At 45.4% G+C, this 22,947-nt stretch overlaps 2 protein-coding genes across 6 annotated transcripts; both read left to right on the forward strand.

Annotated features, from left to right (window-relative positions):
* The first annotated feature begins 530 nt into the window (after nt 1–530).
* Nucleotides 531–10,845, forward strand: usf1 (upstream transcription factor 1). Of its 5 annotated transcripts, none has more exons than XM_088940077.1 (11): nt 531–550; nt 3,235–3,322; nt 3,434–3,483; nt 3,603–3,748; nt 5,000–5,113; nt 5,697–5,847; nt 6,870–6,957; nt 7,728–7,786; nt 8,035–8,129; nt 8,379–8,507; nt 8,885–10,845. In XM_088940077.1, the coding sequence occupies exons 1-11, from the start codon at nt 538–540 to the stop codon at nt 8,972–8,974; spliced, it is 1,023 nt and encodes a 340-aa protein (XP_088796203.1). In that variant the 5' UTR covers nt 531–537; the 3' UTR covers nt 8,975–10,845. The 5 variants fall into 5 exon arrangements, with proteins under 5 accessions (XP_088796203.1, XP_088796201.1, XP_088796202.1 ...); XM_088940075.1 differs by lacking the exon at nt 531–550 and adding an exon at nt 1,276–1,492 and having other exon boundaries at nt 6,870–6,924; XM_088940076.1 differs by lacking the exon at nt 531–550 and adding an exon at nt 1,276–1,492 and having other exon boundaries at nt 3,603–3,718; nt 6,870–6,924.
* A 1,557-nt stretch (nt 10,846–12,402) lies between these two features.
* Nucleotides 12,403–22,068, forward strand: f11r.1 (F11 receptor, tandem duplicate 1). The gene is made up of 10 exons (XM_088940188.1): nt 12,403–12,679; nt 16,542–16,604; nt 17,027–17,140; nt 17,409–17,549; nt 17,856–18,058; nt 18,492–18,594; nt 19,074–19,181; nt 19,514–19,526; nt 20,362–20,416; nt 21,076–22,068. Exons 1-10 carry the CDS (start codon nt 12,592–12,594, stop codon nt 21,109–21,111), a joined length of 924 nt encoding a protein of 307 aa, XP_088796314.1. The 5' UTR covers nt 12,403–12,591; the 3' UTR covers nt 21,112–22,068.
* Nucleotides 22,069–22,947: the final 879 nt, after the last annotated feature.

A 22,947-nucleotide genomic window follows, 5' to 3' on the forward strand; every position in this document is an offset into this window, starting at 1 on the left:
TCATTTAACTTGCGCGAAAAAATACTCACGAGGCTTACTGATCAAACTACTGTGAACAGTTTCCAAATGACGTTTCAATTTATTGGGAAGCATGCCCTCAGCAGCCAACACACTGAGGACAATTCTGCAGCGTCCACAATTGTGCACGTGAAACAGAAATTCAAGAAACTGTCGTCATACTCTCCTTATTTGCGTTCCCGTTTCTCCTTAGAACTAGGCTTCCGTGTCCTTCACGGTTTTTTTTTACTCATATTTAAAAACATCTCAATTGCGATCGTGTAACAGAAATCTCACAAAATGACCACTCATAGAAACATGAGACGCCGAAGCCGCTGTCACCTGGTGCGCTGCTTGCAGACCGCCGACTCGTGTGGCCAATGTCACGTGACACAATCTAGTGCCTCCAAATCCGCTGGGTAGCGCGCGACTCATGCCTTCTGTGTGCACGAACAGCGGATTTTCGTAATAAAATTTTTATTTGTCTGGCGATACCTGAGAGGCCCCTGACCGACAATGGCGCCTCCCCAGGCAGCCGCGATGCAGTTATGTGGTAAAGCATTCGTGTGCCATCTAACGGCACGAATAATGAAATGTTTGTTTTGCACTGTTCCAAGAATTACCTTGCACTGTTTTTGTCCTGTTAAATTTTCTCTGTTTGCGGAATTTTGCACAGTTTTGATTACTTGATTACATGTTATTTATGTTATGTTATTACATGTCACTGTTATTGCTATTGTGTAACTGTCTATTGTCCTATCTTCTGTCCTATTTATATACTGCACCTGAGTGACTAATGAGAAACACTTTTCATTATACTATGCACCTGTGTAAGTTTAATGACAATAAAGTTGAAGAAGAAGAAGAAGAAAACAGCACCAAACAAAGTGGAATATGGTGAATATTGACTAATTTATTTTTTTACCTCAAGGACCGGTAAAAACTGGCTGGCTCGTCCGGATCCGGCCCGCGGGCCGTAGTTTGCCCATGGGTACTATAGAATGTTCTATAATACTCCATAATTTAAATTTTAAATGAAAATGTTGATGTCAAAAAAAGAAGATAAACCAATATGAACAAGCTGAAGAAAAAACAAGAAAAGTGAAGAAAGGGTAGTTGCAGTATTTTCGGACATGTTGACAAGACAAGAAACTACATTAGAAAGAAATGTTAAAAGAAGCGTCAAAAGAAAGACCAAGGAAAAAGCAAACTACCCTTCGTGTATATACGCTAAGATTAACTGGCGTCTCTTCCTCAGTGTATTCTGACTGCACCTACTCTCTACCGGGGTACACTCACTCCGAATCTGTATTTGTCTATGCGGTTATTGGGGATTAGCTGGACAAATGCTCCCACAAAACCGTCACTTCCTGACTTTTGCCATCAACTGTAATGGCCGCTGCAAAATCCGGGTCTGTAGTGACGTCAAGGAAGAGCGGGGTCTATGCGCACGCGTGGCAGGACTCCGTTCATAAACAAAAAGGAATTTTGGACGGTAGGTGTTAATGAGTTTCATCATTTGGTTGTGTTTTTAGAGTTCGCAGGTGGAAGCATTTGCTCATAAAAAACAAGGGATGTAACAGTTAATGTAATGTGGTGGTTATAAGGTGTTTGGTGTATTGGCAGTGTAATAAAAAACGCTTACTTAGATTGGGTTATTTCTCGCTTTGTCTTGTATTTCAGTGTTGTATGTTGCTGCAGTCCAAATCAGTGCTGAGGCTTTGTCATCACAACTCTTTCCAGGTTGTGTGGATCTTATAATAAAAGCAGGTTTTCTGTGCGAAGGGCTCTCGGAAAAATATTGTAGGATGATTTCTCGCAGTAATTGTACTGTCACCTACGGTAACTTTAGCCGTAAAATACCGGAACGGCCAAAGCACATACATGCAAATTAGAAATAAATGTCAGACAGAACGAAGTTTTGTGTTAACCCTGGTATATAAATTGCATGTTTGCAAATATGGTTTCTACAGCTCAGCTTAAATATAGAGTTGAATCTTCTGCGCAGAGTTGTGGCTTTTACGTGATCGAATATACACACGCAAAGGTGCAAGAGACACCAGTAACAAACTATTTAACAACGGACGCTGCTGCTTTCTGTTTAATAGATCACGGTATATTATAAAAAAGCCCTCATAGAACTGCATTTTGTCTCTGAACAAAATAACACTGTAGAGAATAATACACTAAATATAATACAGGTACTATATGAGCGGTGATGTGTTTTTGTGGTTTTAGTGTGTATTAGTTTCAAAATGTATTGTTTATACGTTGAAATATATTAAAGTTTACTTTAAATTTCACAGTACACATTAAGGTAGTTTTCCAAAAGACACTATTGCACAAGTCAATGATTGGGAAACACCGAGAGGCCATAAATATGTATTTTTACAGTATGTTGAATAAATGAGTATGTTCAGTATTACATGTCTCTTATCATGATGATAGCGGCGTCTTGGAAATATTTTTCACTTTTATCACAAGATGTAATATTTAATATAATGTGGTGAGAACAGGAGTTTGTTAGTGGTTAATGAGGAGTACCGGGTACACACCAGGTATACACCAGGTACACTTTTTTTATCTGCATGCACACTTACCCCTGATTATCCTGCTGTGAGGAAGCTGCTGTCTGGTGCCTCTTACCTGGACCCCCTGAGCTGTGTCCTGGGCCCTGGACCAACACACTGGGCTCAGGCCTGACACTGCCCTGACCTGCAAATCCTCACAACACTGAGGACCAGAGGCAAGACTGTGTGCACAAGTGCAGCATTGAAGCATCAGACTGTGACTTGGAGCTGTCTGGCAGACATCTGTGTGCTCATTGAAAACTCAAGTGAATACCAGTTCTCCAAGCTTCTCTGAGGTCTTGTCCAACTGGACTGATACAAGTCCTGCATGAGCAGACACAGTGTTGGTGCAGTATTATAACACCACCACCATAAGCATGCATGTATAGTTTTTACGACATCAAAAATTTTCTTGAAGTTTCCATTAATTCTTACAGCTGTCAGACTTTGCATCTCATCTGGATGGTGTGAAAATGGTTTCTGAAGCTGTTTGAGGAGTGCTGGCTGTTTCACCCTTTCCAATTTCATTGCCAGCAACTACTGCTGCACGCCGTATTGTTGTGCATTTGATAAATAAACTTTGACTTGACTTGACTTGACTTGACTTTTCCTATTGGCCACATCCGTGCCTTCTGCCTGTTGCTCACAGTTGTCATCTGTATTCCAGATTGCTATAGTTGCCTGTCGAGCAGGACTGCGCACTTAGCCAGTGAGGGAGCACATCTCCGCTGTACACTGTCTGTCAGAATGAAGGGGTGAGTGTAGCTCATCAGTCTCTGCGGTATCTTTGATTTCAGGAATTGCACGTTCAGAAGGAAGGATGTGAAATGTAACTCCTTTCTCTCTCCAATTATATTTTTGGATAGGCAACAGAAGAGCCCAGATCCTGACGGCAATGTTCCTGTGATTGAGGAAGGTAAGAAAACCTGAACTTCTTCATGCTGGGTGGTGAAATTCACAGTCGTTAACATCTCTTCTGTGTTGTAGTTTAATGAGGCAGGCTGTCAGGGAATGTTGTTTGTGTGTTTACTGCAGGGGCTGTGGCCACGGCAGAAGATCCATCTGCCATTGCCACCATCCAATCAGCAGCCACCTTCTCCTCAGACCAGCCAATCAAATACCTCTTCAAGACGGAGGGGGCTGGGGGTCAGGTAGGGGCACTGTACCCTCCCACTGGGCAGGTAGGAGGGTAGAGGGCAGTGCGTTGGGTATCTGCAGGACTGTGTTTGACTTACAATCGCTGATGCACAGCCAGTCTCTGAACATGTGTTGAACTCAGTCACCACAGAACTCTCATCCAGTATCTGAGCCTGGGTTTGTACTCATAAAAGAAATTAAGGGACAAAAGTATTTGGGTCAATGATCTAGGCCACTTAAATAATTTCATTTTTTTTTATAAGATCTTTAATTGCAGCGGGGTTGTTAATTCTCATCTTTGCATTAAGACATTCAAGGAGATTTTTTTAGTCAAAGTTGTTTGATAGTTTGACTTTAATGATTGTGAGTAGGTTTAGACATTGCAAATGTGCGAAAATGGAAGGCTTATTGTTCGGGTCAAAGGTGCAGCACTTCAGGGGAAGCACTGCCCTTCGGGGACGTGGCCAATGGTGGCTTCACAAATCAGCCACAAAACAGATCAGCAGGCGAAGGGGTTTAGGGTTCACCAACCTGTGAAGCAAAGCACTTTTATGAATATGGTGTCAAGTGAATTATTTCAGATTTTTTATTAATGCAGGCCTTGGGTTTTTACTTTGTGAGATCAAGATACTCCTCTAGGCTGGCTGAAGTACACTACTTCTTTCTCGAGCCCTTTACAGGTGATTGCTGGTGTTGTTGGACAGGCAGCACATAAAAGGCCTGACATAAATCCTATGTGGTCCCACTTGCTGGCTTTGAGTATTTAAATCCAAGCATTCATTTAGCCAATGGAAACACAGCAGCATGTCCTGGTGGGCAGAGGGGTCAGGGGTTTGAAAGAGTGTGAAAACTCTTATTGCAGATTTGGGTTCAGTATGTTTGCAAATTCTGTTGAGGTAGTTGTTGGATTGCATGTGAACTTATTTGTTTTTTTATGATTTGATTGTGACAGTTTTAAATTGTTTGAGAAGGTCTCTAATGGGTAATTTTGAAAAGCTAATAATCACATTAAAGGCACTAGGGTATTATGTGTCTAAACCCATATCCAGTAGCTTGTACTCAGTGTTGCTTAACAGTCCTCAAAACAGCTAGGTATCTGTTGTCCTGCTATATTTTTTGAGTTTTCTGTGGTTGCGGATTTTCTGCCTGACCTGGGGCGTTAATAGGGGTTTTCCCGGCAGTGTATCATGAGTGCCACAATGGTAAGTGTGTAGCAGTGCAGTGTGTTAGCTGGTGTGTACCTTTCTGCAGAAGCAGGCCTGTCTCTTTCGTTAAACCCTTTCCGTTTGTTCCAGGTGACTTACCGGGTCATCCAGGTGTCAGACGGGCAGTTAGATGGGCAGGCAGATGGAGCAACAGCTGTCAGTGTGGTCACGGGATTTCCTGCAGCAGCACAACCTGTCACCCAGGTATCATAAAAGACCACAAAGGATGACTTTTGATTTCTAGGTTATTGGGCTGATCAGGCATGTCACCTTTTTTTTTCATGCAATTCCAAGTAAACATCTCGAAAGCTCCTAGTGAATCCGCACTTCTAAGAGCAGCGCGGCTGGTGTTTTCCGATTGGAAGTAAAGGGGTTTCCTGTGCTGTGGAGGGAGTTCTGGGCCTGTGATGACACTGGAGTCTATGAGCTGTGGTTTCAGGAGCTTTTAGCATGAAGGTTTTCTGTTTGGGTCATGGAGCTTGTTTGGTTGTCAGTAGCTGTGTTGATCTAAGAATCATATCCAGCTCCAGTTTAATGGAGGAAGCCAAGGTGTTGGCTTCAACACTATGGATTGGTGCTTTGTTCCCTACTCCCACCTCCCTTTCTGCTTGCTGTTCTCAGTTCTCAATGTGCTTTAATAATTTGTGAAGTGCTTTCTTTTCTAATATTTGTCTTGATCTATTCAACCATTTTGGCCACTGCTGTGTAACCTTTGATTTTTCTGCCCTTCAGATGAGTCAGTTTTGTGCTTCAAAGTGATACCACATGCACCTGTCCCGTCTTGCAGGCTGTTTTCTCTCAGTCAGAAGGCTTGGAGGGAGACAGCAGTGAAACTCATTACACCTACTACCCAGCCACCATCTCCGATGCCACCCCTGGCACCATGGTCACCAGTGTGCAAGCCCCTGAGACGCTCCTGAGCCAGAACACGCCCACAGGTAGGCAGAGCTGAGGGGTTGCCGCGCATGTGTCTGTGAGTGTGTGGGCAGTACGTTGTTTCCCACAGGTAGGCAGGACCAGATTGTGTTTGTGGATTTTTGAGTCACCCCAACATGAAAAGAGACTGTAGAGAAAAGTCATGCAGCACATGCTTAAACTTGAACAGTTAAGATTTTAATCTCTCAGTTAATGTTTTCATTTATTGATAGTGAATATATTTTATAACTGCTGGATAGAACCTAATCCCATTTTCATTCAGGTCTTAAAGGGGAACTTCAGTCCTAATTTCTTTGACTGGTTATTAAATCTTGGTAATAAATTCATTGACAGTTTACAAATTTTGAATTCAGCACAAAATCGTGAACTTTGTGAAAGTACTCTGTCGTCATGTTGTCGCAAAAAAAACCTGGTCTTATCTCAGTGGAAAGCAAGAGTTTGTGAGATTTGGAACGTGATGCAGCCTGTCCTGCTCATTAGTCACTGTAATGACTGATGTAATGCAATTGACAAGTGAATAAGTACAGATTGTGCAGCAGACATTTCACTGCAGAAATGTTCCAATGATCTGCATGCAGAATTAACAAGTAAGTAGTATTTGTCACCAAAACTGTCTCAAAATCGATTGCAATATTTCTGTTAAATTAAAAGAGATGTATTCACAAGCCTGCTTGTTTACAATGTAATAAGGCAACTTTACAAAGTTTTATTGCCTCATTATGAATCACAGAATATGACCCTGCGCACACCTGGAAGTTAAGTCTATTATGTGATGTAAATTGGAGGTTTTAAGACTTACCGTGTACGTTTTACACAGCCTTTTGAAATGCACTCATCAATGCCGAAACTTTCTAACCCTGAAGTTCCCCTTTTGGCCTGTGTCTTCAACTTAAAGAGACCTGTATTGGAAGTTGTTGTCTTGGAAGTGAAAGGCACTGGGGTTGGAAATAGACATGAGACCCTGCAGCCTGGGTGCAGTGACCCCTGGACAGTCTGACTCTTGCTTCTTTCCTGTGTCTCTCAGGGCAGCTGTACGTGATGATGTCTCCACAGGAAGTGCTGACAGGAGCGAATCAGAGGTCCATTGCTCCCCGTACCCAGCCTTATAACACGTAACGCCAGCTTGTCTGTTCTTTGAGGGGGGGGCTGGGGATTAGTCCAGATTCATGGAACAGTGGAAGAGTGGAAGTGCATTTAAACACAGGAACAGGAGGCCCTTTGTACCCAAAGTGTGGTAGTCATCTGGAACAACCTACCTAGCCATGTCGTTGAGACCCTGGCCTTCTTTTAAGAAATTGCTGGATAAGGTTCTCAAATTAATCGGCAACTGCCTTCCTAATGGGTCAGATGGGCTGAATGACCTCCTACAGAAACCCATCTACAGAAACCCACAAGTGGCCAATCCTGGCCCTGGAGAGCCACAATTCCTTATCCATTTGGCAAGGCTTGGAACACATGTGCTTTGTTCAATTTAGTCAGACAGCTGTAGTTCCTGAGAGCTACAGGATCTTGGTGTCTTTATTTTAGATTAACTCAGAAACTGTGCAGTTTAACTAAGAGTTACAGGTGTTAACTAAGTGGAGATTTAAGGGACTGTGGCTCTCCAGGACTGGTGCTAGTCACATCTGGATTACTCTGGACATGATTAAATTGCTTCTCCTGGCCAGAAAAAAAAACATTACAAGTTTATTTTTTGGTCCAGATCATAAAAGATGACATTATTTCACATGCCAGATTCATTTAGTGATATTTCACCAATGACCTGACCCTGTAACTTGCCAATTATCTGTGTGAGCCCATCCAGTTCCTGGGACTTGATCTATAGCAGCTTATTGTTATCCATCAGCATCAAGAACTGAGTTTTTTTCTTTTGCACTTTCAGGAAGTCTGATGTTCCACGGACCACTCGTGATGAGAAACGGCGGGCCCAGCACAATGAGGGTAAGACTGCTGACCGTGCCTCTGCTGTCCTCACTCACTGTGTACCTCCAGAGCGTCCCTCTTCCCAGCCATTTTCCTGAGGGCCGAGCCCTATAATGGTGTCAGTTTGCTGTGAGGCTCTAAGGTGATTTGGTGTGAAGGGCTCTTCAGGAAAGTGTTACAGAAGCCAGGGCCCCGTGGCTGCATGTTGGCGGGGTGAGGGCTCCTCTCTCACGTATTTTCTGTTCTCACATCCCTCCCTTCTCCAGTTGAGCGCAGACGCAGGGACAAGATCAACAACTGGATTGTCCAGCTGTCCAAGACTATCCCAGACTGCACTATGGATTCCACCAAGACTGGGCAGGTGAGATGAGCTCCTATCACTGGATTGGTGCTTTTAAATGCTGAAACAAAAAAAAAATAATCCTTCTGCTGTTTTCAGTCAATCCTGTACTGTGAATGAACTGGTGACGGCATTGTTTACCAGAATCGCTTGTGGCACACAGACAGACGAGGTGCTCCAGACAAAGCTCAGAGAGCGACCAGGCTCTGCAGGGTTTTCTGACCAATGCAGGTGTCCAGCTGTGAGCACAACTGTGTTGCTGTGTTGCAGAGTAAAGGAGGTATCTTGTCCAAGGCCTGCGACTACATCCAGGAGCTGAGGCAGAACAACGTGCGGCTGAGCGAAGAGCTAAACTCACTGGACAGGCTGAGGATGGACAACCAGCTGCTGCGCCAAGAGGTGCCTCCGCACATACACTGACACTGACACACACGCCTCCACTGACCTCTACGCGGGCACACACACGCCTCCACTGACCTCTACGCGGGCACACGCACGCCTCCACTGACCTCTACGCGGGCACGCACGCCTTCACTGACCTCTACGCGTGCATGCACGCCTTCACTGGCACCGTCTCTGATGCGCGCACGCCATCGCTGGCACAGACGCATGCACACATCTTCACTGAGACACGCACGCACTGTCCCCGCAGTATCTCAGTCTGTCCCAGAAACTCACACACTGTCTCCACAGTATATTGGTATTATGCTCTTGTATGATCAAGGGGCTGCATCCAGCTGTGCTCCGAGTTGATTTGTTTCTCTACCTTGTTCCAGGTAGAGGAGTGGAAATCCAAGAACCAGATTTTGCGAAACCAGCTCAGACAGCACGGCATCGTGGGAGGAACGACCAATGATCCACAATAAGAAATGGGAGTATGGGAATGGTGGAGGGGGGGAGTCTGTAGGGAAGGAAATGTGGGGGCAGTGGAGCTCAGTGTACACACACTGGTAATACAGAAGCCCAGGAAGGGGTTGGACTGCTTTAACAGCTGCAGTTGTGAGTTCATCATCATGTAAATACTACAAAAATAAGTTTTTTAATCTTTTACTTGAGACATCCCCTCTCTCACATGGATGTTGAATGATGTTTGAATCCTTAACCTGAATCTTCAGCTCCAAGTGTGAGCGGAGCAGCAGGCACATATTAGCATTTTTCTCCTTCACTTCTGAGCCTCTTGTCTCATAACCCTGATCTCTCTTTGGCAACAGGCCAGATGCACAGTAGTTTAATTTTAAGTTTTTCCTGAGCTGAAGACTGAACTGATGGAGAGAAAAAGCAAATCTGTTTCTGTAATGTTTAACCTTCTGTTCTCCTGTCTGTAAAAATAAGGCAAAATTCAACAGGTGTTGGCCCTTATCCAAAACCATGCTAGTGATGAACCTGGGCTCGATGGAGCTGCTGTACATTCCATTCGTGGGTGTTACTGCTGTCATTGAATCACATTGTAAAGCAGAGTCCTGGAAGTGAGGCCATCTGGACATTGACCACCAACTCACATTCGGCTCTGGCTAAGCTCTGATCCAGGTTCTGCTATAGACATGAAAGGGATTCATTGTGGAATATGCCACTGCTGACACCATGCATGTGGAAACGGAGAGAAAATGAACAGAAGACGCAGGAATCAAGGGAGGCGAAGAGTCGGTTCTCTTGTGAAGTCCAGCAAGTTCTGATAAGCAGCTGAAGAAATACTTCAGCTTTTAGTAAGTGAGCAGAAACAGAGCTTCAGAGCAGAACACCCTGGGCTAGAGGAGAGTCTGGCCCAGCTGTCTGCATGCAGCTGTGTTGTCCTGCTGTTATGATTCTGAGAGGAAGATGTGTCTGTGCACTGAAGTTACCGCATACTGGTGGATTACCGCCGAGACAGAAGAATGATTGTGGCAGCCTTCAGACATATGGGAACCCTCCAATCCAATCTTTATTTTTTATTATGTATAAATATGTTTACTGTGTCACTGTCAATTTTTTTAATGTTGAGTTTCGGTCTCTCTATCAGAGGGCTAAAGACCACCATGTGTCTGATCTCAGTGCTCTTCTAGGTGTCCTACTTTTTTATCCGACTGCACTTCCCAGGAAATGGAGATTGTGGCAACAGAGCTCAGGTGGACAGGGCTCGACCCAGGCGATCTTGCTGGCCTCATCTGGTGTGTGCTTAGTCCAGTTGTGTTTAGATGTGCTGTGAGGGGAGCAGGGTGACCAGCACCTAGACTCACGTTCCTCTCTCACCCCTGCAGCGTGTGGCGGAGTTTCAGATGCAGCTGGTAACTGTGTCCAGCTTTGAGAGCTGCACCAGCTTTCTGCGGTCCTGGTTAGAGTGACAACCCCTGTTGATCCGCAGAAAATACCATCCATGTGAGTGGCTCTGCTTGAAGTGGGGCTCACTATCACAGAAGGCCAGGGTTTGGGGTTCCTTGAGTGGAAACGCATGACAGGAGGGGTGTGGCCTGTGTCTGTGCTGGGCAGTGTGATGGGAGGTCACCGGCTGAGTGAACTGCGGATGATTTCAGCACTGCTCCCCGGACAGTTCAGAGACAACAGCACAGAGACACGCAGGTCTTCAGTTTTTCTTTGCTGTTTTTACAGTGCTGAAAAGGTTGTATAATAATGTGTGGCTCTGAGATGCCACCTGAGTTTGAATAACTTATTAGTGACTTGCATTAGTGGAATTCTACCCCTTCAGTGTTATTTTTTGTCATGTATTTACAACTGATGTTCATTAAATTTCACACGGATTTTCTTTTCTGTGTATTTGACTGTTTATTTCACATATGATGTATTTTCTCACCCAGGATAGTTAGGAGCTTCACTGGATGTGGCAGTGTGGCTGAGTTCTCCTCTCAGAGCTGTGCTCTGTCTTTACAGCAGCGACTCCCTATTACACAATATGAATTTAAAACCAGGCAATCTTGCAGCAGGAGGAATTGTTAAATCCCGTGTTATTTGAAATGTTTAGTTTTTTAATGCACGGGGGGGCACGCTCGGAATTGTAGTTACAGAAAGTAGTCATCATCATCACGGCCGGCCTCTTCTCAAGTCATACTAGCAGCGGCCGCTAGAGGGCGTCACGCTGTTACCCACTCATCGGTTGAGAATAATTGTTAATAAATGTGAGATACCACTGTGTTGCAGTGCAGTAATCATAATAATCATAAACTTTGTTTTATATAGCGCCTCTAAAGGTGGCTTCTCAAAGCGCTTTACAGAATGACAACAACAATAAAAAGAATACACAAGATAAAATACAATTACAATACACAGGAGAGACCATGGATAGTGGTATTAAGTATAGTAAGAGCAGAGGGGTAAAGAATGGAACCAGTTAGGTAAAGACTCTTCTAAAGAAGAAGGTTTTGAGTCTGGATCTGAAAAAGTTTAGTGAAGATGAGTTCCCCATATCCTTGGGGAGAGAGTTCCAGAGCTTGGGGGCATAACAGGAGAAGGCCCTGTCACCCATAGAGTGTAGACGGGCTTGGGGGACAGTAAGGAGGGCAGAATTAGAAGAGAGAAGGTTGCGAGGTGGGGAGTAGGGCGATAATAATTCAGACAGGTACCGAGGTGCCAAGCCAGAGCCTTACAGGTGAGCATGAGGATTTTAAAGTCTACATGGAATTTGACAGGAAGCCAGTGCAAGGACTTCAGGACAGGAGTAATGTGATCACTTGCACTAGACCTGGTCAGGATTCTGGTTGCCGAATTTTTGACAAACTGCAGTTTGTTCAATATAGATTTAGATACCCCAGCGAGTAGAGCATCACAGTAGTCAATTCGGGAAAACACAAATGTGTTGATCAGCTTTGTGAATGCACCCGAGCCACAGTTAATGTAAAGCAATGAAAGCAATAGACTTTTACATACTCCTGAGGGTGAAGTGCACGTCTGTATATTTTGTTCTGAAATTGCTGCTACAAAATTTCCTAATATCTCGGTATAACTTAAGTTTTGTGTATTTGAATACTGCGTTTCATACACAGTATTTAGATACACATGAATCACAGAAAGATAAAAGTTTCGCATTAAAATAGAATAACACATAGCCGGTGGTTAACTTTAATGTGAAAAGTAATAAATATTCGGCCACGGAAACTCAGATGTGTGCTTCTACCTCAAACGGAAACAAATATGGAAGCGAGTCGTAATTTCCGAATACCTCGACTTGAAACCAGTGAACAACAACACCGATACTGCTGCTGAAAATCCCTCCAGCTCCAGCCAGTCAGACTCTCTCCAAGGAGCAAGTTTTCGCACGTGACAAGGCGGGGCCGCTTGCAGCGGTCCAATCACACCTGCGGACAGGTGAGTCTATGCGGAAGGGCGTGAGCGTAGTTTCAGAGCAGGGGAGCTTTTTAGAGTCCCGGTTAGAGTCCTCTCTTGTTTCCGATTTCTGGATTTACCCCGTCGGAGGAATACGAACCCCTCCCCCCTGAATACCTACAGCTAAGCATACTCGAGGATTTCGTGATTAAACAAGCGAATTTTTTTAGCGATGGCGACGTTACTGGACAGTAATCCAAGAAAGCGAGCGATTGATTTCAACATGGTCACCCTCGCCATTGTCTTCGTGTTTTCAGCAGGTGAGGAGTTTTGTGTGTGATGGCTGGGTCAGTCCTTTAAAACGGACCACTTCCTTCAAGACAAAGTTCACTCTATCGGCGTAAGCCAGCCAGGTACGATAGCTCTGAGGAAGGAGTTATAAAAGATGTAAATCGAATAATAGGTGCGGCGGAATTAAGCTTCAGTCAGATTGTAGGCGTCTAGTACTTAATTACACGTTTGTTCGGCGGTCATCGTTTGCGTTTGCGTATTGTTTAGCAGCTAAACTGAAATGTAAAAATTAGAACTGTTGTTTCCATTATTGAAGGTTATCTCTGTACTGTTGGTTGGGTCGCTAACATTTTTTCCAACAGGTATATTACAAAATCAAGATACACGTTTCTGTTTTAAGTGGTCAATGTTGCGCACCAGGAACTTCGTCAGGGTTTCTTTAAAACGTTGGAGCGATCAGAATTAAAAACCGGAGGAGGAAAAGAAACGCTTGTGAAAGAAACACGGTTGAGGACGGGCCGAGTCCGGGTTCGGGATCAGCATACACGCCGATGCCATGGCCCCGGTACAGTGCAAGCAGAGAGCAGCAACGGTGACAAACATCACATGTCGGAGGGAGCTGTTAACACCGATAAACAGCCGGGGAGGGACCTGAGCCCTCCGGGACGGACTGTGGGGGCTGCTCTTCCCTACCGGCTGCTGCTCTGCCTGACTTTGCCCAGTCTTTTCAGTTTTAGGGAGGTGAACCTGTGTGCTGTCCCCGACACGGGAAAGTGCTGCAGTGTCTGTCGGGCCCACTCTGGCTCTGGCAGTCCGCCACCGGTTAATCACAAACGGGGACGAAGGGTCTCGGCAGGTCCGCGTGTTTGCTTGCTCTTCAGTCTCACTGAACTTTGTCTTTCATATCAACCAAGTTTAGAGCAGTTATTCTACAGCTGGAAAAAGATTGACACTTAAAATTAATTTGGTGAATTAAAACAGTTTGATAAGTTCTGGGAAAAGCGTGTTTATCTACAAATCCGAGTTCAGTCTCCGCACCTTAGCGGAGCTCTGGGTTTAACTGGAGGTGTTATTGCACTTTGCACAGCAGTGTTTGTATTTCTGTGTAGTTGCAGGCATAAGAATAGCTTTTCATCCCTTTTGGCCTGTTTGGTTGTTGATAGCTAATTGATCTAATTAATTCCACCCACAGCTTGTTTCATACTTCTGCCACCCTTTGTGCAGAATCCCTCCTGTTCTCAGATTTGAATGCACAATGGGGACATACACTGAAGTTTGAGGACAGGAAGCTCCTCTTCAGCTGAATGTTGGTCCCGGCATTTCAGACAAGAGTGTTTTCAGACACAGTGCTTGTGTTCTCTGAGCGTGACCGTTTGTGAAAGTTGGTAGGGGGTATTACTCATGTCTGTCCTTGTCACACAGTGGCATTTATAATGTTTTTAGTTTGCTTGATGTTTCAAAGCTTTCCTGGTCTTGGCACAGCAAAGCTGTCCCTCAGCTGTGCTGCCTGAGTGCATTCAGCAGTGATGTAGTTGGTATAGTTGGTACTGGTCAGATTCCAGGTTGTCCAGAAGCACTGGGTAAAGTTCAGCTGATATCCTGGCTTTCATGAGAGCACTTCTGGTGATGGCTGGGACTGTCCTTCCGGAGCAGACTGCTGCAGAGTTAGTCTTCAGCACTTTGTGAGAAACGCTCTCCTTCCTTATGCATGTCTGCTCCCACATGCAAATGTCTGGTTCGTGCTGATCTTTGTTAGGGAGAGAAGCTATAGCTTCCCCTGAAAAGAGTGAATTCCATTCTTCTTCTGGGCTGAGTAATTCTCTGCAGGAGTTTCCTGTTAGTGTTAAAATTGCCGACCAACCATGCAGCTCAGAGGCTGATGGGGTTGAACAGGACTGTCCAGTTAAACCTGTTGCATTGAAACCTGTTTATTTTCAGTTTGTGCAGGTGTGAACAGGCAGCTTTCACCCTGGGTTTCTGCGCCTTCTCAGATTAAAATTGAAATAAGGATGCCTGTACGAATTCAGATGTGAATCTACTTGAGAAATCGGCCGATTGCACAGGACAGAACTGGTTTAGCTGATAAGATTGTTGTGCTGTTCTATCTAACGTTATTCTTAGTAGTTATAGGCGATACTTCTGTTCTGCTGCTGCACAGGTGTCAGTTTGAAGTATTCTTGCAGTTATGTTTTGCCTTATTTCCTCCGTACTACCTTATTTCTGTGTTTGGCTGTGTTACCATCCAGGTGTGCAGAACAGTTATCTTTTCTTGAAAAACTTTGGGGCCTCCTTTATGAAAATGCCAGACTGGAGAGGGATTAATGCATAGATGACCATTCACCTCTGGTATTTTTTATTACTTTTGCTTTCCTTATTGCGACATTGTTGTCATATCTGTTCAGCTGTGCTCTTATCTCTGCGGACCTCCCTGAAACTGAGCTGTGAGCAAACACGCTGCAATTGAGGAAGTTTTCATGGCTGTTTCTCAGCAGTCTCGTCCGATTCCACTCTCTAGTGCTCTGTGCTTGGTAATTCCTTGCTTCTGGGTGCCCATGTGACTGTGTGAAGGGCACATTGAGCTCTTCACTCTTCCCCTTGTGCCTTGGGGTGCTCATAGAAAACATTTCGTCATGTCTTGTTCTTCACAATACATATACATGTGCTCCCTTAAACTCCCTGAACTGTCAGAGATTTAACATGCTAGAATACATTCAGGATTGGGAGTCATGGCCAGCTGAATAAAATCCCTTCAGTCTTCTCCGAGTCTTCTCTTCAGTATTCCTGATGTTGAAATCTGTAAACTTTCCGGTGTGAATCTTGTGTGATTAAAGAAGAGACATAGCATTTGTGCTCTGTGTAGCTATCTTTCCACCAAGCGCAAGTTTGCCTAACTGGGCAAATTCCACCTTCTGAGTGCCTCATATTTCTTCTTATCTCATGGTAAACAATCATTTACAAACCTTTTCCTGAAACTGCCTGTCAGCCTGGTTTTAATGACCCCTCCCTAGGAAGTGTGGCTCAGCGTCTCAGTCAGAGACATTTTAAGAACACGAGACCAATTACAAATGAGTGGAAGTCATTTGGCCCACCTAGATCATTTAGCAGTTAATAGTTAATTTATTCCAGGATCTCACCCAGCCATTTCTTGAAAGAAGCCAGTATTATCAGCATCATTTACAAGGACAGGTAGCTCCCACAGCCCTTACTCCTGAGGAGTCTGTTCCTCTGCTGGCGATGGGTGAAAAGCGTGACCTGTGCACCGCAGCAGGTGAGGGAAATGGTGCTTCCTTTTCCTCCCTGGACTTACTGGTCTACCAGCCATGGGAGTGAACTGGTTTTTGTTCTGTTTGATGTTGTGTGGGCAGCACTGTGGCGCATTGGTGTCTCGTGCATTGGGGTCCCCGAGTTCTGTTCCTGGGGTGTTATCTGTGCGGAGGAAGTACGTTCTCCCCATGTTCATGTGGGTTTCCTCCAGGGGCTCTGGTTTCCTCCCACAGTCCAAAGACATTCTGATCGGTTAATTAGCATCTGGGAAAACTGGAATGTGTGTTTCTGTGTCTGCCTTGTGATCGACTGTCATCCTGTCCAGGGTCCATCCTGTCTCGTGCCCGTTATTTGCCAGGTTAGGCTCCAGGCCCCCTGCCCAACCCCGTGTTGAATAAAGAAGTCACAAGATGGTTGGATTTATGTGGTGTGTGGAGATCCAGGGCCAGAAATCGATGCCCTTAATGAACCTGCTACAGGCCAGTCAGGTCAAAAGTCAGCCCATGTGATGCAGCTCAAAACACAGGCCTGTGTGAGTTTGTTGGTTTGGCTGGTGAGCAAAATCAAAGCTTCTATCACAGTGATCATGATAAAATTATATGGTTTCTCTCTTTCTGTCTCTCTCAGGCACAGCATCTGGCTTAAGCGTCACCACCAGCACATCTGTAGTCCAAGTGCCAGAGAACTCAGGTTGGTCTTCCTGTATGACACTGCCTGCTTTCATTAGGGGGGCTTTACAGAGACTACCGCTCAGTGTAATCATGATAAAGCCAGGTGTCTCTGTTCGCTTACTGTCAAGAAACATCTTAACTTTGTATACAAAGTGATTCCTTGGCAACTTGGACTCCTCACAGCTACACCTGGTCAGGACTGCACCTCCCTGTGCCAAGAATCAGGACATGATTGTCAGGTACTGTTGACTTAGAAAAGCAGGACATTAGATAAGGAAGCAGTGTGGACTGAAGGTGGGGTCAGAGGTCAAAGTTAAGGCTTGTGAGACGGAAGGGCTGCTGAGCTATGTTAGGCAGGAAGATAGCAGAGAAGTAATTCTTAAAGTTTAATAAGATAATATCCTTTTTGAATCACATAATTTGTTCTACTTTTTCTTTCAGGAGCAGATCTAAACTGCCAGTATTCTGCTGACTTTGTGAACCCAAGAGTTGAATGGAAATACAAGGATAAATCAGGATCTCAAGCTTTCCTGTTTTATGATGGCAAACCGACAGGTAAGTTATTGTTTTTTTTGTGTTTGAATTGTGCTAACCAGGGGGTTGTTTGCATTCACAAATATTATATATTGTCTTATTTGCTAGTGGTTTGATTTTCCCAGAATCCCGCATCTTGAGGTTTGATCCGCAGCTGAATGTTTTTGATCAGCTGCTCTCTCCCGTGACTAGGAGAAAGGGGCTCATGGGAGACTTGGGCTGGGTGTGAGCGGTGTCTGCGGGGGACAGGATCTAATGTGGTTGTATTTTTTTTTTTTTACAAACTCAGCAAAGTACGGAGATCGTATTCAGCTGTTGCCGAATGGGCTGCGGTTTGCGAAGGTGACGCGCCAAGACAATGGCGAGTACACCTGTGAAGTCTCCTCTAAGGAAGGCTTTGCTTCTACCAAAGTACAGCTGATCGTTCAAGGTAGGGGCTCCAGGGTGTCGGCATGGCTGTTGCTTGTGTTCTCTGTACGTTTTATTTAAGTCACTTGCACAGAGCATTATTCGTCTCCAATGTGCTCCCACAAGGACGATGTCTTCCGTGGGGATGGCAGAAAAATCTTACAGCTGTGCCCTCTGGTGGATTATACATGACATTACAGTGCCAGTGTCCAACCACAGGGTGCCGTGGCCTCCATGTCAGCGTACAGGCTCTACAATGCTTCTGCAGTGAACTGTGATAGCTGTGGGGTCAGAGGTCACGGCAGTGATAAGTGCTTTGTGCCCGCAGTGCCTCCGTCCATCCCAAAGTGCTACATTCCTGCTTCGGTGACCACAGGGAGTGAGGTCACCCTCACCTGCTTTGACGAAGATGGCTCCCCTCCTTCCACCTACAAGTGGTACAATGGCTCAACTCTTCTCCCTGAGAACCCTCAACAGTTCCCTGCCTTCGCAAACTCTTCCTACATTCTGAATCCCAAAGATGGCACCCTGGTGAGTGTCTGCAACAGCCTCCTGTAGCCTGTACCTGGATGGGAGACTCCTGGAAAAGCTAAGGCTGCTGCTGGAAGAGGTGTTAGTGGGGCCAGTAGGAGGTGCTCACGCTGCAGTCTGTGTGGGTCCTAATGCCCCAGTGTAGTGACAGGAACACTGTAAAATCAAAGTACTGACTCTCTATGGTCATTAAACAGATAAAATGTCTGTAAAGCACTTTGACTGGAGTGCCCAGAAAAGTGCTGTATAAGGTTAGGGTATTTTATTAGCATCATCACTTGGCGGACAGACAGAACAGAGTGACTGCAGGATTTCATTGTCCTGTAGTTTTTGTGATTTATTTCTTGCTGTTGGTCTGGACAGTGTTTGCACATTCCTTAACTGGGCCACACCCCAGAACATTCTATTACTTAATGTTTTCTCTCTCTCTCAGAAATTCCCGCGTGTGTCGAAGGCCGATTCGGGGAAGTACTATTGTACGGCTCAGAATGGTTATGGAAACCCAGCCAGCTGTGATGCGGTGATGATGATCGTGAGTAAGTACATGTCTGCTGAGTATCTCATCTTGGCCCAGTCCAGTAGCAACCCAGTACCCCCATTGCCATTGAGCAGTTCCCCACCCTGCAGTTTGATACTGGAAGAGTGTCTGTGCTGCAGTGTGTGACCAGTATATAGCAGTTATCGGTCGGCAGCCCGTTGCTGTCCTGAGGAAGGGCGTGTGAGCGGTATCCTCACTGCTCTGTGCCTTCTCCTACAGGCTACACTGTCTCACTGTGGGGCAGACGCTTTCCTGGAAACTCCTTCTCCCAATGGATCTGGGCGCTAGTTTTTTCATTCCTCTTTCCACCCTCTTGATCCCAGTGCTGTAGCTGCTAAATGCCATAGGCTGGAAGTAAAGGCTTGTGCAGGGGAGGGATCTCAGAAGTGGGGAAGAAAGAGGAAACCCTGAAAGCTTTTTTCTTGTCCAGCTGGATCAGCTCTGACTTGATGCCATTTTTTTGTCCTCTTTCCTCAGAGGATGTGAACACTGGTGGGATCGTGGCTGGAGTGATTGTAGCCCTCCTGTTTCTGCTGCTGCTGGGATTTGGCCTGTGGTATGCCTATCGCAAGGGATACCTGCCTAGTGAGTACAAAGAGGGACCACTGAGGCCCTTCAACCTTCATTGAGGTTTTGCGTTTCCTTTCTTTGAAGGAGAAAGTAGTTTCCAGTGCTGAGAAATGTACCTGCCAAAAACCTTGAATTATGCTGAACAATTTTTGATGCATTAGAACTTCGTTTTTTTATTTTAGGAAACAAACTAAAGCAAACAAGTGGGAATTTCTCCTCCACTTAGAATTATCGTGGTGAGGACTTGTAACTACACCATGTCTAAAGGACTGTAGTCCATAAATAGGTTGTTTGAAAATTTTTAGCTATAAAAATTGTTAATTTTTTTTTCTCTTTTTGTTTTACAGAAAAATCTGAAAGGTAAGAAATTGTACTTTTTATGAGAACTAAAATCAACTAAAATGGTTTTGGATATACCGTTAACTAGAATAGAAGCTGGTATACTGTATAGTGGTATACGGTATACTGTTCAGCATTATCTCCTGAATGCTGAATGTTTTAATAATAATCCTGAAACTTATTCAGCGCTTTTCTGGGCACTCCAGTCAAAGTGCTTTACAGGTAATGGGGATCCCCTCCACCACCACCAGTGTGCAGCCCCACCTGGATGATGCTCCAGTACTGTCACCACACACCAGCTCTCAGTGGGGAGGAGAGCAGAGTGATGAAGCCAGTTCAGAGATAGGGGGAATAATAGGAGGCCATGATTGTTCAAAGCCAGGGGGAAATTTGGTCAGGACACAGGGGTAACACCCCTACTCTCTTCGAGAAATGCTATGGGATGACCACAGAGAGTGAAGACCTCGGTTTTGCATTTCAAAGGGTGGTGCCTTTTTTTTACACTATAATGTCCCCATCATTACACTGGAGCATTAGGACCCAGAAAGACCACAGGGTGAACACCCCCTGCTGGTCCCACCTTCCAGCAGTAATCTTAGTTTTTCCCAGGATATCTCCCAACCAGGTACTGGCCAGGCTCACACCTGCTGAGCCTCAGTGGGTTGTGAGTTGTAGGGTGATATAGAATATCTGTTTGAACTCTTTGCTGGTTATAAAAATGGCCTCCAAATACAGCTTAAAAGTAGCTCTGTGAAAAGATTAAACAGTGCAGAGTCATGAAACAGTAATTTGACAGCATTCATGCAGTGAATGAGTTGAAGACCTAAGAATGAGCTGATATCCGTTTCTTGTGCAGGAAGTCCAAGGTGTTGTACAGCCAGCCACCAGTGAACGACATGGATGAGAAAGATGTAAGTACTGTGCTGTACTGAGGGCGCCATCACCCTGGTCCTGTTTTGACTGTCTAGTTCTGCCTGGAGCTCTTTCCAGTTTTGTAAACATTTAATTCAAAATCCTGAATATCCTCACCTTTGATTTGATACTTGATCTATTTCAGTTCAGCCACATGCATAGCCCTCTCCCTTTGTAAAGAAATCAGATGGGGTTCGCAAAACATGCCATCTTCCAGCTGATGTTGAACTCCTGCTCAGTGGGCTTCTGTATGACAGGGGGCTGGTAATTCAGCAGCTCTGACCCCCTGTGTCTCCAGGCTGAGGCTGCTGGCAGGGGTCACCCCTGTGCCTGCTTCCTGTATCATCCCTTATGAAAATGTGCAAGTCCTCATAAGTCCAAGTACATATCTAGGGCTGGCATGTCCAGGCAGGGTTAGCTCAGGTGTGTGTCTTGAATGCCCAGTCACTGGAACAGCAGGGAATTGAATTTGTGTCGAGGGAGAATCCAGCAGGAGGAAGTAGAGAGGGGCACAGGCTGCACGCTGTAGTCTGGGCCTCTGGATCCTGAGCAGGCCGATGCAGGAATGCTGGGATAGGTGTCCGTTTTATATAAGCCAAGGAGGTATTTTCCAACCATGCCTGTGGGAGCCTTGAGCATGATGGATTGTGTCTTCCAGGGGGAGTTCCGGCAGAAGTCTTCCTTCGTGGTGTGACAGAATCACTCAAACAGCGGCAGCGGTTTCCCGAAACTGACAAGCTGCTTGAGAATGGATGCCAGCCGTGCACTTCCTATGCACGTTTTTATTTTGAGTTTGTTTTTACTGTAATTTTCATTTGCTTTTAATATTGCTTTTATGAATTTTATGGGCCATTTTTTCACCTTGATGAACTACCGATTCTCATTCCTGTTGCATGGCTCATGCTCTCTGCACTGTGCTCTCATGCTGGTGGCCCCTGCTGGACAGAGTCCATGTGCTATTCGATAGCAACACCCAGACCCCCTGAGTCAGTTCGGCCTGATCAGGTGTTCGGGGGCTCAGCGAGGTGCTCCGTTGCTTGCCCTGGGCTGAGGCTGTGAGCTCGGCCCACTAGGCACTGCTCCCTCAGCTGTTTGCTGGAACCTTAACATGGCCCCTCTGGCATAATTCTAGGGGAAAGAAACGTTTTTTCTGTGTTTTTCTTGCTGTCAAGCCCTCCTGGTTAAGAACTATAAATGTTCAAAAACACCAGAAAAACATGGGTCTTGGCAGAGGAGCTGTAAAATAATGTCTATCTGTTACTTGTATGAATTACCATGGAAACTGTATAAAATGTTCTGGTGGGATGTGTGGTGCTGCCCTGAGCTTCGGGCACAGTCCCCGTCCTCCTGCCCCTCAGCAGGGTGAACACTGGTCACTGTCTGTCCCACCCGCTGTTCTCGCGCCGATAGGCTCTGCACGTCTGCCAGAGGCGCTGCAGAACAGAAGCTCTCCTGGCGCCAGGCTGTGGCACTGGCAGTGACCTGGGGGGGCGATGGTGAGCCAAGCTGGCACCATCCAGGGCGAGAGCTCATGTTGATATTGGGTTTGTGATGAGACATTTTGTAAGATAAATGAATTTTATTTGATCTTGTACAGGTATTTTGTCTGTTCTTGCCTTATTTGAAAAAAGTAAAGTGGAACTGTTCCCTATTTGGTCTGCTTGTTGGTGTAATTTGTGAAGAAATGACCCCAGAGTCCTGCAGCAGGCTGCTGGGCAGCAGACACCCGTCTGCACTGGGAGGGGGGGTTAAATTGCAGAAATGGCTTTGGGGGATTCTTGTAAAGACCAGGGGATGTCGAGAAAATGTAATCTTGAAGACATTTTCGACAACTGTACGGCACTGAACACTGGTGGGTCACCTGCGTGAAGGCTGCAAGTATCTTTAAGATGGTGGGCATATGCAATGCACGCTAATGATAGACTTACGAGGCATTGTTTCTTCTTAAGCGTAATGTTTCCAGTTTTTCTGCTGACGCCCGTTGATTAGGTGTCCTTTAATGGGCGGTATACTTTCAGCACAAATCTTACAACGCCTGAAAACGCGCGGTGCGTCGCACAGTATATAATTAAACATTGACATAAAACGCGGGGTGCGTACTGCAGCATGTAATTAAAACCCTTCGGTGTGTCGGCTGACATCCTCGGATGCACTGGGACGCTGGAACACAGACAATGCTGTGATACGACGGCGAAATCCTGGTTAAGTCACAGACCTAACGGCCAGTGTCAGGGTTAATTAAAGAATTGTCATACGGAAGCACTGCTTGCTGAAGCCCTATGAATCACTAACAATGACTCATAAGATATATAGAAACAACTGATGAATTACAGTGCTGTAAAAGCAGAAACAATAAACAAAACTATCTGGGAGGCTCATACTCTGTTCCCCTGACTGACAGGAGATCATATAGTGGGCTGCAGCTGCATTTAGTTTCCTCGTTACAAGATTGAAGGCTGGTTCTGATGTTAGTAGACCAAGATCATCTACAGTTCGCGTTTGGAACAGTCGCCCGACAATCGTTACGATG

The sequence above is a fragment of the Atractosteus spatula genome, chromosome 22 (assembly GCF_055471065.1).
Source record: "Atractosteus spatula isolate fAtrSpa1 chromosome 22, fAtrSpa1.hap1, whole genome shotgun sequence".
Classification (NCBI taxonomy): Eukaryota; Metazoa; Chordata; class Actinopteri; order Semionotiformes; family Lepisosteidae; genus Atractosteus; species Atractosteus spatula.

Bases quoted from the DNA above. Each gene is read 5' to 3' on its own strand.
- usf1 (XM_088940073.1), top strand. From the start codon at position 1,390: ATGGCCGCTGCAAAATCCGGGTCTGTAGTGACGTCAAGGAAGAGCGGG. The intron at 1,493-3,234 runs GTAGGTGTTAAT...TCTGTATTCCAG, and splicing joins ACAAAAAGGAATTTTGGACG to ATTGCTATAGTTGCCTGTCG. The intron at 5,848-6,869 runs GTAGGCAGAGCT...TGTGTCTCTCAG, and splicing joins GAGCCAGAACACGCCCACAG to GGCAGCTGTACGTGATGATG.
- f11r.1 (XM_088940188.1), top strand. From the start codon at position 12,592: ATGGCGACGTTACTGGACAGTAATCCAAGAAAGCGAGCGATTGATTTC. The intron at 12,680-16,541 runs GTGAGGAGTTTT...TGTCTCTCTCAG, and splicing joins TGTCTTCGTGTTTTCAGCAG to GCACAGCATCTGGCTTAAGC. The intron at 20,417-21,075 runs GTAAGTACTGTG...TGTGTCTTCCAG, and splicing joins ACGACATGGATGAGAAAGAT to GGGGAGTTCCGGCAGAAGTC.